This window comes from Sphaeramia orbicularis, chromosome 12 (assembly GCF_902148855.1).
Source record: "Sphaeramia orbicularis chromosome 12, fSphaOr1.1, whole genome shotgun sequence".
In the NCBI taxonomy this organism is placed as follows: domain Eukaryota; kingdom Metazoa; phylum Chordata; class Actinopteri; order Kurtiformes; family Apogonidae; genus Sphaeramia; species Sphaeramia orbicularis.
In genome coordinates, this window is record NC_043968.1 from 50162729 (window position 1) to 50179642 (window position 16914).

General features: G+C 37.5%; 1 protein-coding gene across 2 annotated transcripts in view; it reads left to right on the top strand.

Moving 5' to 3' along the window:
- LOC115429887 (breakpoint cluster region protein-like) overlaps window positions 1-16914 on the top strand; it is a 138111-nt gene that overhangs the window by 98659 nt on the left and 22538 nt on the right. For both annotated transcript variants that reach the window (XM_030149685.1, XM_030149684.1), the window contains 4 exons: window positions 2277-2384; window positions 7973-8033; window positions 8227-8279; window positions 8857-8997. In XM_030149685.1, the coding sequence (XP_030005545.1) occupies window positions 2277-2384; window positions 7973-8033; window positions 8227-8279; window positions 8857-8997 (363 nt within the window). The remainder of the gene's footprint in view (window positions 1-2276; window positions 2385-7972; window positions 8034-8226; window positions 8280-8856; window positions 8998-16914) is intronic.

Genomic DNA, 16914 nt, shown 5'->3' on the forward strand with positions numbered 1-16914 from the left:
AATATGAAAACTCATGAAGAGTGAGATATTCACTGACATGTATACGGTTAAGAGGTTCTTAAGTATTTGATATTCATTTCCGAGGCCTTTGTGTGTATGTGTGTGTGTGTGTGTGTGTGTGTGTGTGTGTTGCGAACACAAAGCCTCTCTTCGCTGTACTGTACTTTCTCCTCCTTTGGCTTTTGTTCAGGAGAATTGATTGTCCTTTTGTTCGCTGTCGAGATGGATCACAGCGCTGGCAGGCAGCGTTTGGTGGACTTTTATTCAGCCATCCAGCTTCCTAAATCTGCTTTCATAGCCGGTGTTACACTGATCATTAATTACTCACCCCAGTACAGTGTAGGTCTCACTGGCTGCTATGGCGACAGCCCAGCTGTGATGAGCGCCATGGTTATAGGCTGTTGTTGTGGTGATGATCTGTGCCTTCAGCTGTTTCATCCGACAGGTCATACAGAGTGTTTGGCAGGATTTAATCTCCATACATATGAATCTCCATAGATTACACATCTCATGGCTGTTTTGTGACATTTTTAATTCCAGGAGTTAGTAAATATTGTGTCGATTGCTCCAACTTTATTTAGGTCTTGTGTTTAGATTTTATTAATGTAAAATGTGAGCGTATTATGTGTTTTACATGTGTTTTTTGGGAGTTTTTGGAATTAGATAACTTAAGAACACATTTGAGGTACTTGTCTTCAGTCTTTCCATTTTATGCAAAGTTACACTTCTACTCCACTACATCTCATAGACAAATATTACTTTTTACTCCAGTACAATTGCTCATTTCTCAACTTACTTTAATTCTCATATCCTTCTTGAATGTTTCTGATAAACTCCAGGATGACTTGTTCTTTTTGGGACAAGAAAGTTTTTCTGTCACTTAAATTCTTGGTTCAAAAGAAAAAAAAACTTCTTGTATTTGCGGAAAAGTGGATTCACACCTCGCTTAGATCAAAAAGTTGGCAATAAAGATATGAGGGATTCACAGAACAGCAATAGTGATCTAGTAGTATGGTGTATAACTGTAGATAAAACTACCCAGCTGTATGTAAAGTACAACAAATGGCACAACATTGAACAGCACCAGGTCAAAGTCAAGGGAAGGTTAACATCTGGTCAAAAAATTTAAATTACAATAATCTACACCAAACTTATATTTTTGGGTTGGGTATTACTTATACTTTCAGGAAAATGCATTTTGAAATGAGAAAAAATTTGTGAGAAAATTTTTTGAGGAGTTTTATGAGTGTGAATGTTTGGAAAGTGAGAAAGTTTTTTGCTGTCATTCTGGGTTCATTTTATAAACTCTCATAAATAAACTAAATTTATTCCAAATACATTAATATTTGACTATTATATTTTTTATATCATATTCAGACAGTGTTTAAAATTAATGACTGCATATGTCTATGCAAAATACATTTGAATATAATGTTAATATTATTTGTGTGTTGTAAATATTGTAAAAAAAAAAAAAAAAAAAAAAAATAATAATAATAATAATAATTGTATGATATTGATAATTGAAATAAAAAATGTTTAATGTGATATTTACTTTTGTTGTCTATCCGTGACGTTTTTGGCTTTGTCCATCTGTGAGGCTTCCATTTGTCAAAACTCTTGCTATTTAGGTACGATTAAAAAAAAAGTCATCTAACCAATTATTAGGTGGTAAAATATAAAATATAAGATTTAAGGTACACACTGAATACATTCTAGGATAAAAATGTCATAAGAACTTCACTTTTGAGAACTTTATCATTCTTGAAAAAAATTGACATTAATTTTTTGTCCATCTGTGACACTGTAGTTTTTTATATTTTTCATTTAAAAATATTTGAAACTAAATTTTGCCCTTTGAGTATGTTTAAGATGGCATTTATACCTTTCCAATTATGTGTAATATTCATCTTAAACTTGCACTGTGGAGTCTAATTTGGCTTAATATACATAAATTGAGTGGTGAGTCAAGAATAAGCTGTGAAAATGTTTTTAGAGTGTGTCTGGATTTGTCTCTATCTTTTACTTTATTTACAATGAACTGTTCTGTAATAGAGCTGAGGTGACTCATACTTGCAGTCTCTATTTCTCTTACACATCAGTTTGACTAGAAAGAAATATATGATGTTTCACATAACTGCATTATTTTTAAATTTGTGACAAAAAGACAAAAAATAATCTCAACTTTTGCAAACATGTCAATTACCCTTAATATGAAGTATCTACTTTTTTTCCCAATTTTTTTTTGTTTACATTTTTTTCTTACTCTTCGACAGGCGAGTCAACTAGGAGTTTACCGAGCGTTTGTGGACAACTACGAGCTGGCTGTAGAGACGGCGGAGAAATGCTGCCAGGCCAACACACAGTTTGCTGAAATCTCTGAGGTGAGCATTTTGAGCATTGTGTCACTGATAGAAAAATTCTGTGATACACGCTGAGACAAAAAACGGAGTCACTGGATCCTGGAATCAGAAGATTTGGTGTCTCTTTTTAGAGGTGATGCAAGGCTTGTGACCTCACAATCAAGGGATTTTTTTCTTCTTTTTTTGCTACCTTTACCACTGCCAGTCATGTTAGGCTTACGTATCAGCTAATTATGCTCACTTGCATTTATTTTGTTTCTCAAAATGACATAAATTACAGATTTAACATTTTCTCACTTGAGATAGTTTTTCTGCCTCACACAGAATACAAGCGTACTAATACATAGCTAGTATGCTAGTATGTCACTCTCATACATGATCATCAGATGTGACTTTCAGAGTCTGATTTACAAATGACAGTGCTAATTAGAGAGGATGCAATCTAGACAAAGCACTGAATTTTATGAATGTTTGTGCGAGATTTACTAACAGTCTGCAAAAATACGAACACAGACTTAGAGAGTTCCTTTTCATAGTGACCTGTAAATTAGCAAAGAATCAGATTGCGCACAGATAAACCTGACTAAAACAGAAAATCTTCTAACTCTGGCACAGATTATTACTGTAATATGACAAACACAAGTTAAGGTTTTAAGCATATGCAAGCAGCAACACAGACTAAAAGGAGGCAGCAGACGGGAGAGTTTTTGAAGGTAAAACTAGAGGAGTTAGTGTGTAAATGGAACATAATTAACCCACAGGTGTCAAACATGTGGCCCGGGGCCCAAATCCGGCCCACCAAAGGGTCCAATCTGGCCAGTAGGAGGAATTTGTGAAATGCTAAAATTACACTGAAGATATTAACAATGCTTTTTGTTCAGGTTCCACATTCAGACCAACTCAATCTCAAGTGGGTCAAACCAGTCAAATACTATCATAATAACATAGAAATAATGACAACTCCAAATGTTTCTCTTTGTAAATGTGAATATTTTCATATATTTACACTAAAACACAGTATAATTTCACAAAAAAATGTGAATAACCTGAACAAATATTAACAAACTGAAATGTCTTAAGAGAAGAAAGTACAATTTTAACAATAGTCTGCCAGTTACTAAGTGTTTTTTTGTATTTGTAGATCCACTGTGATCTGTACGTTATAATGTACACGTGTAAATGATAAACCGAGGCAGAATATTGTTAAAATTACACTTATTTTTTCAGTTTGTTCATGTTATTCACATCTTTTGAAAGGATAGTTTCTAGATGTAAACCTTTTCATAATGTAAATGTACTTTTTTCACTCTAAAACATAGAGAAAAGTTTGAAGTTGATATCATTTATATATTATTATGTTATTATTTCACTGGTTCGGCTCACTTCAGATCAAATTTAGCTGAATTTGGCCCCTGAACTAAAATGAGTTTGACACCCCTGCTTTAACCCTTTCACGCATAGTGGTCACTACAGTGGACAGCTATTCTACAGCTGTTCTCTTATATATTCATGAGTTTTGTTGTTTAAGTTCCATATCAGCTAACACAGTGGACTCTTACGCATCATCTCAAACACTGCAATTCATACAATTATTGTAACTTTGCTGCTCTTGATAAACCTGATCTGCAGTAACATGTTTTAGTGTAAATCAATTGCTAATTGTTATTAGACTGTCATTAACAGTTTTCTGAAACAAAAAGCGTTTTTTTTTTTTTTTTTTTTTTTTTTTTTTTGCATATCCTCCTGAGACCCAGCAATGCATTTTGTCCTCTATAGGGGACAAAAGTTTGACAGTTTAACTTAAATGCTGTCCATTGCAAAGGACATTCCATCAAAAAATCAACAAATAAATAAAAATGATTTTAAAAATGTATCTGAAAAACTGTTGCATTATGCAGTTTCCAAACAAGACAATTCTTTAGTGTAAAAAAGCTAAAATTGTCAATTTCCTGGGTCTCGGGAGGATATTATCGTCATGAAATAAGTAATAACTAGTATTTGACTATGATAAAATGTGAGAAAACATCAGATTAGCAGCATTAAAAATGTTTTTATTTCATACTTTTCACACAGTATATCACTCTCTGATGATGAGTTTTAAATACATGTTTCTTTGCTTCAAAAATTAAACGCACGGTGTCCAGCTGAGTGGACATTTTTGTAACTCCATGAAAAATAGGTTCATAAAAAATTTCAATTGCATTGCTTTTTTCATGCCTAAAGAAGAATAAAAACACTCAAGAAAAAAATATTGACTAAGGTCCTCATAATTCATGCATGAAAGTGTTAAAATAGTGGCAGAAAATACTTAGAAATCACAATGTCCAACCTGCACACAGAGGCATATTAAGATATAACTGCAACTGAGGTAAAAACAGGAGGGGACACATGGAGAAGCAACATTTGTAGTGATCATCGCACTGAATTCTGACTTCTATAATTTACAGAAGTCTGTGGTCGAACCCAAGTGATAGATACATTTATCTTGTGTGATGGGGGGGCAATTGTTTTTTTTTAATGTATTAGTAATACAGAGGAAACATTGCACACTGAAAAACACATGAAAATTTCAATGAGCTGAAGATTTCTTATATTTCCTTGAAGTTTTTTGGGAGGAATCCTCATGCCTCATGACTTTATGTTATAGTAAAACCTCTGCATGCCTTCTAGTGGAGCCCCAGGGCAACATGGTAAATTTATGTTAGTGCACTCTTTCGTATAATGATGTCAGGACCAGGAACGACGCAGGCCTTAGTTGATCTGTTCTGGTAATGCCTTTGACTCTCGTTCCAAACATAAGTGGAGAAAATTCTGTTTTCTACCACCTCCCTTCTGTTGTCGGCAGAGCCTCCTCTGTCATAGTGACATCAGGTGTTAATCAGTTAATACGTGCTAATTGTCAATGTTAAATAATGGCACACTTAGCAGCAAATCAGTCACAAACTCTGGTAAATCACTTTGTGGAACTCATTTAAATACTCTCCTCCCCAAATTTTAGACTTGAAATGGGAATTTGTACAAGTATAACATTAGGTGAGACACAAAAGTAACTGTGACCATGCCATTCAGCACAAACTTTGTGTTGCGCCTCTTTAGTATATGGGTACTTCTATGAAACTGGGTTGATTTTGGTACCTGGTACTTTACCAGCTTTTTAGACCCAAAAATGAAATAGACATTTAGACATATTTCCCCCAGGATGTACCTAATGATGACCTCAGATAAATGCAAACAAATTGTACTCTTGCTCTGAGCCATCCCAAAATGAATGAATTTTGAATGATATATTAGGGCCAAAAATAGGAACAAAATTGGGACAGGAAAAACTACTACTGACCGAAAGGACAAGATCCCGGATACAAGCGGTCGAAATGAGTTTCCTCCGTCGGGTGGCTGGGCGCACCCTTAGGGATAGGGTGAGGAGCTCAGTCACCAGGGAGGAGCTCGGAGTAGAGCCGCTGCTCCTCCGCGTCGAGAGGGGCCAGCTGAGGTGGCTCGGGCATCTGTTTCGGATGCCTCCTGGACGCCTCCCTGGGGAGGTGTTCCGGGCATGTCCCACCGGGGGGAGACCTCGGGGAAGACCCAGGACACGTTGGAGAGACTATGTCTCTCGGCTGGCCTGGGAACGCCTCGGGATCCCCCCGGAAGAGCTGGAGGAGGTGTCTGGGGAGAGGGAAGTCTGGGCATCCCTGCTTAGACTGTTACCCCCGCGACCCGGCCCCGGATAAGCGGAAGAGAATGGATGGATGGATGGAAAAACTACTTAGGTGTCAATGCATTTGATCTGGAAAACATGGTTTGAAATGGTCTAATATATGACTATAAATGAAGACACTGTGTTAAATGTGATGATCCTAGTGGTTTTTCTAATCCAGACATACAGGTTTTTAATGAATCTCAGTCTCATTCCAGGTTTTGTGTGTAACCCATCATGTCCACCTGAGTTACATGCAGAACCTGCCCAGTTAAACAAATAAATCACGAGTGATTTTGCAGCAGCAGTCATTTTTGTGAAGCACTCTCCCTCGCATAATTAGTTCGATTCCCAAAATGTACCTGTGAGAGAATAAAAATATATTCAAAAAAATAGTAGATCGTAATGTTCGTGTCCTTTTTACCGTGTTACATGTGTAATTTTGTATAAAAAATTATATTAAAAAATATAAAAATGTGTTTTATCTGAAAAATAGTTTCTCTTTTATCTCAGTAAATATTTATTTTTAAAATAGACCCAAAGTGCTTCCAAACTTGCTTCATAACATTAGTCTACATCTGGTTTGAATTTTTAGCCCCTATATCCTGTTTTTAGGGACCAGTTTCATAGAAGCACCCAAATCTTGACTGTCACATTTAGCATCAAACATGGCTTTCCATGTACACAAAGCATTAGTAAATCTGCCCCTTAATGAAAAGTAACAATCTTCTTTTATCAGCAAAATTCCAAGCTCCGAAGACAGATTTAAAGTCTCTGAAATCAGAAAACTTTCTTTGCAGTACACAAAAAAGCATTCGGTTACAGTTAGTGAAAGTGAAATTCACATTGCTGTAGCACAGTGTGTCTTGACAGGACATCATTACAGGGAGGTATTAACACAAAGACTTCTGTAATGCTCCATATGTTGGCCCTGAACCTGCTGCTTCTGGCTTTGTGAGTCTGTGAAAGAAAGGCAGTGTTACCAAATCGCACAAAAGAATATAACAGACCTACAGCGCAGAGCCAAATTACATGTTATTAGAAAAGTTTCGGAGAGTTGTTGTAGAGAAGGAGCCTATTTATCTTAGCAGTCTGATGTACCACACTTACAAAAATACTCCTCCATTATTTAACCACGCACCTTTTATCATTTCCCTGCATTATATTTGAGTATGCATGTGTGTATTTGTGTTAAAGGTTAATGCTTTTTGCAGTCTTTGCAAAAAGAGCTTTCCACCTGGTCTTCCTCTCCCCTCGGACCAGCAGAATATGTGCTCAGTATCACCCACACATACTGTAGATGAGGTCTGACAGCTTTATAAATGTGTACATTTATCTTTTCCTAAACCACAGCTAAGCCACATGGTCACAACACTCATTTATTATGTCGCAGATGTGATATGAATACACTTATTCACCCTTACTGGTATATGTAATTAGATCTTACTTTTAAACCACTAATCTACATGCACATTTTGTTTTTTTTGCTTTAAAACTGCCAACCTCAAAAGAAAGTTGATGTATAATATGTTGTGCATCAGCAGTTTCATTCCTATATCTTGGGGTTTGTTTTCAAAAGTATTTATTTTTTTAAACATGTGGCAGTTTCTGACACTTCATCAGTCTTCGTCTACGTTTTATGAAACTACTAGTTAGTGTCAAAGCTGGTGTCCACACGTAGGATGGGGAATTCATCATCGAGGTTTGTTAATGACCTAAGTAATGATGCATGACTCTGAGCCATCTGAGCAAGATGGAATGGGGGGGGGGGGGGGGGGGGGCTGAGGATGGCATAATTAATTTGGAAGTGGATGACCTCAGAGCTACAACAAGCGCAATAACCATCTCATGTTTTTACAGGGTTTAAAAGCTCTGGTTTTAAAAAGACATTTGCACCTCATTTTCTCTCCCACAGAACCTGAAAGTGAGGAGCCCAAAGGACAGCAAGGACCAGACAGCCAAGAACTCCCTAGAAGGTCAGTCACCTCCTGCTGGGTTTTACATCAGCCATGGGACTATAATGATTCATTTTAATTACAGGAGTTATAACACATACTACAATGCAATTGCTCAGTGCCAGTTTCATTTTCATGACTGTACCCACTGTATGTGATGTACTTTCACTTTTTATGTGAATCTAAAACATCTGTGTGTTTTGTGTGTTTACAGCTTTGTTATATAAACCAGTGGACAGAGTGACACGCAGCACACTGGTGTTACATGTAAGTAACCCAAGAACCACATGTTTTAGAAAATATATCTGTTAGCACATGCAATGTAGAGCATTTATAGTCTCTTTTTATTTTCACTTATTTCTTAGAATCAGCATGTTCTCTCTTTTTATCCCTAAACTGAGAATAATCCAACACTGAAAGGGAATATGAGATATGTTGACATCCTACAGACTATATGTTTGATGAGAAGATGTGTGAAAATGTTTCTAAAGGGAAAGAGGCACAAAAGACTTCACCATTCAGTGACCTGGCTTTAGTCTCCTCTCATACAGCTGTGCTGTTAGTTTAATATTTCATTGAATGTTGTCAGGGGTCAGTGCTTCACTGTAGGGGCTCTGGTCATTATGTAATTTTACAGTTTTACTGCTTAGTTTAGTTTGCAGCATCTAGAAAAAGTCAGAACCCGGAGGCAAATGCCCAAAGGCTAAAAGCAGCTGAGGAATGTAGTAAAATCAAAGCTGATGTTCAGTGTCTAATGTCTGTGCATTTATGTATCTGGGTATGTTTGTTTCTGTTTAGAGGACTTTGTATTTGACTGCAAATATTTCTTACTCTGTTGTTGTAGGACTTGCTAAAGCACACACCTTCCAGCCACCCTGACCATCCTCTCCTGCAGGACGCTTTGCGGATCTCCCAGAACTTTTTGTCTAGTATCAATGAGGAGTCGACGCCGCGGCGGCAGTCTATGACTGTCAAAAAGGGAGAGGTTAGTGTTTGAGATTTCCAAACAGTCACTAGCCACTTTTACACAGAGATCCCAAAAAAAGGTGAGATGGTGATCCCACCTTTTTTCCACCATTGACCGATTTCCACAGCCAGGCTAAAGGAGTAACAAAGGACCTGCGCTCCGGAATCAAAGGGGTGGTGACGCAGCGCAGCATATAGTGTGATGTATAACTTGCACGTTGGAAATTCCCTGAGCATAGCGGTGTTGCTGACCTCTCCAGAGTATCTGGAGAGGTCAGCAACATTCATCATTCCACAAAAGTTAGCATGGATAGAGTCCTCCGCCCAAAGTGACAACAGCTTGCGGATCTGGGCATCCCCAGTTTGACATCTTCCGTGGGGGGTGCACATGCAATATGTCATCAAACATCACACCTTGGTTGTGGAATGAGAGGTGTTCCTTTTACACAGCGTTCCGGAATCATGATTCCACCTTTATCACAGCTCTGTTACTACCTCCAGAGGCGTTACAGAGCCGCAGTAAAGGTGGGACCAAATGATCCCACCATTTCGTTTGCACAGACGTTATTCTGGAATAAAGGCAAAATATTCTCGTAACAGAAGTGCTGTGTAAAAGGGGCTACACACGGAGAGGAGCTACAACCGGGAGCCCAGTTACATTTTACTTCTGTAAACAGCTGGTATCAAGGTCAATATAGGTAAATATGGACTAGTCTGGCATCGTCTGATCTTTCTCCACACTTCATTTTAGAGCCAGAACAGGCAAAACCTCTGGCTGACCCAATTAGCAATCTGGAATTGGTGGTAAATACATGGCTTGTTTGTTTTGTCTTTTGTCTTTTGCATTTCTTTGCAAAAGAGTAAATGCACATAGAGGGAATGGAAGCAACTTATTCATTAGATTCTGATGTTGCAAGCAATTAACTCTGCTGCATCTTCCCAGATATTCTGATAAAGTGTTAAAACGTGTCTGAAACAACAGGGAGTGTTGACTGAATTATTATATCTCATCTGTGAAAGAAAGACATCATAGCCATTTGATTATGGAAAACAATAACAGAATGTTCTGCATCTTCTACTCTGTTTATGAGTCATCTGTAATATAACCTATTGTACCATCTACACAAACTAGACTATTTGCTCCCAAACCACTTTATGGAAATGTACATAATTCACATTTTCATTTGTGTGACTTTTCAAAAGTTCACTTCAAACACCCTTGACATTTTATAAAAAAACACTATGGTGACTGGGTATCCCCCCCATCAAAGAAACTGCAGGAAAGGTTTTTAACGTAGTTTCAGTTATCAAATATTATGCTTAAAGAAATAAAACCTAAAAAAAAATGTCAAAATAAGCCCTGGAATAGCTGCTGGAGATGGCTGGGGAGAGGGAGGCCTGGGCTTAGATTGCTGCTCTCACGACCCAGATAATCAAAGGATAATGGATGGATGCTACAAATCCTCCAGTATCAACCATTCAAGGGTTCTAAGGGTTAAAAAAAACAATGACTGCAACTAGCAGTGACCACTTAATTTCATTAAAAAATAAAGAAAAATAACAGTGTTCACCACATAAACTAACTAAAAACTACGCTGACCAATACAACCTTAATAGAATTGCTGGTAAAATTGTCTTAATTTTCCCCCAGTGATAAGGGTCTGTGGTGTAAAAGAACAAAAAGGCTCTGCACAATACAAGACAGTAGTTTTGTGAATCATACTTGATGTTATTCTTTCATCCCAAATTGGTCAGCGCTCAAAAATGAAGGCTTTTTTAGAACTCAAAAATAAGCAGCAGAAGTAAATAGAAATGAAAGCCAATCAACAATTTATTTCCTGAAGATAAAAATAAAGATATACATGCACTCATGCAAAACTGGAACACTTCATAGCAATGCAAGCTACTAAACATGGGTCTTGGGTCTTTTTTTTGTGCTTTCCCTCCGTTCAGCTGAGTGTTTTATCAGGTGGGACAGTGTCATCATCCGTCCATTTAAATGACCTTGACGCCACTGCCAAATGAATGTACAGGGGCCACCAATCTGCAGCCAAAGCACAGTCCATGCCCTTATATGGTCATAACAGGGTGATTCTGTGTTTGCTCTCCCTCTTCTGTGGCTTCCATCTCCCCTAACTCAAACACTCGCTCACAGCCGACCCCCCACTGTCTCTTGCTTCCCCGGAGATGACTTGATGCACATGAATGGATGCCACTTGATTGATAGCTTGCGTGACACTGCCGTACATAATGCCTTGTAATGAGCCACCGGCCTGCTCTGACTGGCAGATTCTGAGTTAATTATTCATAAATGGAGGGTGGGAGCAGGGGGAGCGAAAATGCTATGTCGGCTCCTCCCTCTGTTCACAGGGGGGTCATTACCGCACCCTTTCCATAGACACACACAAACACACACTTTCCTGCTCTCAGTTCCAAATACTGACTCTCTATCTTTGCCTTTGAACGTATACACACATACATACACTCTCCCCTCCCATCCCAGGAGGCCCCAGTTCCCTCCCAGTCTGGCCAGACCTCCACACCAGCCATCAAATATTTATGATGGATACATGAAAGCAGCCCATGGAAATCAATGGAGCTCATTATTTTGTGCCATAGTTTTAACAGTGTATAATATGCCTCAGGTTTCTGTCTGTATATTTCACCAACTGAGCTACAATGTATAAGGTGTTTCTGTCATCAAAAGATCTAGAGAGGATGATATTCGGTGCCTACTGGGCATGAAAGTACTTATGAATGGTTTTATGTTTAATCAGGACTAGTACTTCTTGTGCTTTTGTGATGTCAGTCACCACATCTAAACTAATACATTCACCTTCATACGGTGATGCAGTTGCTTGGACTGATTTCCTACATAATTTTTTCATGTTATTAGATACTTTTGATTATTAATATTAAATTGTTGGAGAGTTATTTGCACACAAAGCTGTCCAATATCTCTTTAAGTAGAGATTAGACTGATTCATGGCTTTCTAAAATGTCACTATAATAACAATAATTTAGATCAGGGATAAGTTGAAAGCTGGCAAACCATTCAATGTCATCCCTGACAGTTCCACAAAAAAGGTAATCAAGTATTATACATGTCTTTCATTTTACTGAACACCAGATAATTGATGAAATGAAATTCTATGCTGAAGTAATGAATGCTTAACTAAATAAATCTAAATCACTGAACATGGAAGTCAATGTAACATCAAACTAAACATAAAAGTGTTCATATAAGGAAACCTTTGTCAGTTGAGCTATTATTTCCCTCAAAAATCAGTATTTCCAGTTTAGAAGCATGGTGTGAGCCCTCAGACACTATTACACTTAAGAGGGTCACTGGGTCAAAGGTGGGTACACCCTGGATGTGTCACTAATTCATTCTAGTTGTATATGAATTGGAAATGTATTTTTTTAATTCAATCATCCCACATAATACAGTATGTATAAACAGTAGTCAGTAGTAACCAAACAGGCTCAGACAGAAACAAACTGTTAATATGTGTGTGCCTACATTTTCATCAATACACTTTTTCTTCTACACTCTACAAATAACGAAAACCAAAAAATCTTTTGGTTTAGAACCAAAAATAAATTAAATAAAAAGTCAGTTTTATCAATGTTTATAAATTAACTCCAAAAACACATAAACTGTTGAATTAATTATTGCAGAAAACATCATATTAATGTCTGCATTATAAAACTAAATTTGTGACATAATGAGAGCAGCCTAGTTTAATCTGTCAGTGACTCTCATGATTAATTTAAGGCTATGCCATTTGGAGGAAACATGACAGACAGTCGTATGGTTCATGAGCTCAGATAAGAAGACAACAGCAAAGCTCCTTAATGACCTGAAACATGGAGCCTATTGTCAAAACACAAGTCGCTCACAAATGAGGGAGTTCTGAACTGTTGACTTTTGCCCTTTATGACTGCACGCTACCTGTAGTTTGCTCAGTAGAGGCATGTTGGAGCACACCAGCACAAGTGGCCCCCGGGGGCCCCGGCCTGGCCAGATGGGGGGCCAGACAAACACTGCCTGCTTAATTAAAATGCAAATGGTGTCACTGCCTCCATTTGAATGCATCTCCTCACTCTGCTTTGTTTGCCTTTGGGAAAGATTATACTCGTGATGTGAGTGTGTATTTGTCACAAAAATGCACTTTATCACCACTTGAATCTGCATGTATGACGTTCCTTTACCCTGGTTTCTCTAAAGACACAGCCTTATATGAACACATTGTTCCTCATGTACAAAACACACAAATGCAGAAATGTCCCTCCGAGCATGTACTCTAAATATAAACATAGCTCGTTGGTAAATTCATGAAACGACTCGGGCTCATGCTCTCAGTGAGGTACTTCGAGGAGACAGTCAATATTTAATCTGGGTTGTGTGTTATGAGCGTGTTCTGCCTCATGTCTTTCCACACTGGTTCTGCTGATGTTACGGTTAGCTATTACGAGAAATAGAGAAAGTCAGATTTGTCTTAGTAGCTGCCGGATATTATGGAAATGTCATCTGATGCGCTGAGACAGCTGGTTTGTTAAAGATGTCTGTTTCCCAGTCTGTCAGCAAAGTAGCAACATAAGCACAATTTACATTTATCAGATTACTGTTTTTGTGTCAAGCTTTAACTGGAATATCTGCATCCAAAGATAAAATAAGAACCAATAACTGGAGAAGAGAGTAGTGTCTGTAAGCATCTAATGAGTGTGGTGGACCTGTCCATGACTTAAAAAGAAAGAATATTATAAAATAAGGTAAGATGGGATTTCTATTCATACTATATGTTTTAAGGTAAAACGTAACTGTTTTCATAGTGTCAGTTGGAGTTTTGTGTAGGACAGAGCCATCCAATGTGTCTTATTTAATTATCTTAGCATTATCTTAACCTTAGAAAATTCATTTTCAATAAATAAATAAGTAAATGAATGAATAAATAAATAAATGAACAATTAAATAAATACATATAGACAGACAGACATAAATAAATAAAGTAAATAATGTCGCATAACATCAGTGTTCACTTTTGGACCATGACCCGTTTAATTTTTGGCCCTCATAGGAAACATTTCAGACACCTCTGGGGTGTGAAATGCACATTGGCTTTCCTTGGGGGGGTTTACATTGTCACAATGATAGTCCTTGAAGACAAAGAAGTGATGTGACAGACGGAGAGTTCTTCTGTTGTCCTGCATTATAGACAGACATTAAAGTGTTTATGACATAGAGCTGGAAGCAATCCTCGACATGTCTTTGTTACACACATCTATGATTATGGTTTTATTTGTGATACTAAGTAAAGCCACATCAGTGGCACAAGTATTAGTTACATGAGGGAAGGTATTACAGTAATACATTATTAATCATTTCTCACATTTAGCTGATTTTAAACCTTTGCTGAAGCTTAAATTTACAGGTTAAACTGTTCTAGTGTTTTATTTTCCTATCTGTCTTTATCCCTTTACATGATTCCCATTCATTCCAACACAGTTAGAAGCCTGTAAATCTCTAATCTATCTGTTATCCCACCTCTTATCTTATCTCTTTATCATGAGATCAATGCAGGAGCAGATTAGTGCTGAAGCTTTTCAGACAGTGGGTCATTTCAAGTCCACTTCACTTATCTGAACATGACAACAAACCTAGTGGCTCAAGTGCAACTATATAAACAAGTCTTTTTCAATCACTCTTGGCGTTTTGGCAGTGAACAACAGCATGTTTCTGATGACGCATTGTTTTTCACCTGCATGAGTCAGCATTAGGAGTGAAGTAATTAAAGAGCTTTGTGTATTGTAATCCAGTTTAATCTACTGTTGGAGTTTGGGTTCAATAGTATGATCGATAATCTAGCCCCGTCTGATTTGTGAGTATTGTCCCTGCAATTTTGAACTTGTTGGATCGTAATGGCTTCCATGTTCAAAAACCAGCTGTCATCTACATAATATATTAATGCTGTTTTTCTAATTGCATACTTTCATATATTGCAAAATAGGCTGAAGGAAGTCACTATGAATGTTTAATCCTACTATATATATACATGCACATGTGTTAGCAGATGATAAACTCAGCCTCAGCAGCCATGATGTGATGTTCTGACCACTGGATGCTCCACATTCTTGCTTTTAATATGCATAACTTCACATGACTGCACTATCTCTAAAGTCCTGGAATTAATGTAAAACTCCAAAACATGCCAAATCAAATGTGAGTCTCTCCTTCAAATATTGAAAACATCCTAAATATAGCCTGACATTTCAACATGTAGATTGACAGAAGTAAGGCGAGATAAAGCTCTGATTTGTTGCATTTCCTCAGGGATTATATTACATGTGGAATGATTTCACAGACGTGTCATTCCCATGGCATCAAAGTCCCCAAGTCCAAAGATGGAGACTGAAAGATGTGCATGTACTGTGAACACTTGGCATGTTCTCATTACTGTTATCACTTAAATGATATATGGACTGTCAGGAAGAGGAAGGAAAGAGTTAAATGTCTGTCAGTTTTTCCATTCACTGGAATAAAATGTTCCCTTTGTATGTAGCTACAAACCACAGAAACATCTCATCTAAATGTTTCTGAACTAAAAATATGTTTCATATCAACATCTCATCAACTTTTTTGGCATGGTCAGAGACATACTTCATATGATTTGTTTTGTTTTTCCACCAAAAAAAGGCTGGTTGTGACAGCAGCACTGGTAAATTTTTATGGTTAGGTTTAGACACTGAAAGCACTTTAAAGGGGTCATATTTTGCTAAATTCACTTTTATTAGTCTTTGGTACATTTATTTGTGTATTTGGAGCCTAGTAGTTCAAAAAGTTTGAATTTGAACCCTCCAGGTGCTGCAAAGCTATCTTTATATTCATTTCGGCAAAAATCGAGTGGATTTCTTCAACCCGTTTTAATTCTTTCTTAATTTGTTACGTCTATAACTAGTTACGTCACAACATTTGCTCATATAAGGTCAAGACTTCTGACGAACATTTCTCCGAGTACGCCATAATTGTTTGTCAGCAGCAGCGGTTGTAGTAAAAACTGAAAATATGTCCAAACTTCGAGCCAATTACCCAAAATGTTCAGTTGTTGGTTGTATTAATGAACACAAGTAGCTGAACGGGACAGAGAAGCACGGTCAACAACCTAGGGGGGTGGGGTGGGTGGTGGAGGGGTCGTGAAGTGGCTCATGTGCATTTAAAGGGCCAGCGCTCAAAACGACCTTTCTGGTGTCATTACTCAGAAATAGGGTTGAAGATGGACCTGTGGAGTTGAATTAATGAAGAATTCAGACCCAAGCATAGCATTTACAGTTTATGTAGACCACAGGGAAATGTTTTAAAATGGATAATTCCATTTAAAAAGCAAAATATCACTCCTTTAAGTTTAGGGAGAAAACACCAGGGGTTTATTTAATACAGAAAACAGCCCGATTCGTATGGGAGCAGTATAACCTAAGGACCTCCAGTAGTTTCTTGCCGCACAATTGCACAGGATAAACAAAGAAAAGTCTGTTTTTTACTCAAATTTACTGATATTATTCTCCAGTTCTGATGTCAATGACAGGTTCAGCACTCACAGATAGTCAAAGATGGAAAAATATTTCATTCTGCATCCTGTCATGCATGTCATCCATCCCATCATCTTTTGAGGTATCAATTTTATTTGCTCTTTCAGTGAACATCCATGCTATATTGAGATTTGAGCCTCCTGAATTTACCCCCAGTACACTTATAAAAATTTAATTTACCATTGACAATGCGACCCCCATTGTCCTCAACCAGGAAATAAGCAGAATGAAGAAATAAAGAAATAAGAAGTGTCACAAATCCCACCAATCATAGCAATTTCAATTCATACTGGACTAATATTTATCTGTGTGTGTGACCCCTGTGTTTGCCAAATTAGGGTATTTTGCA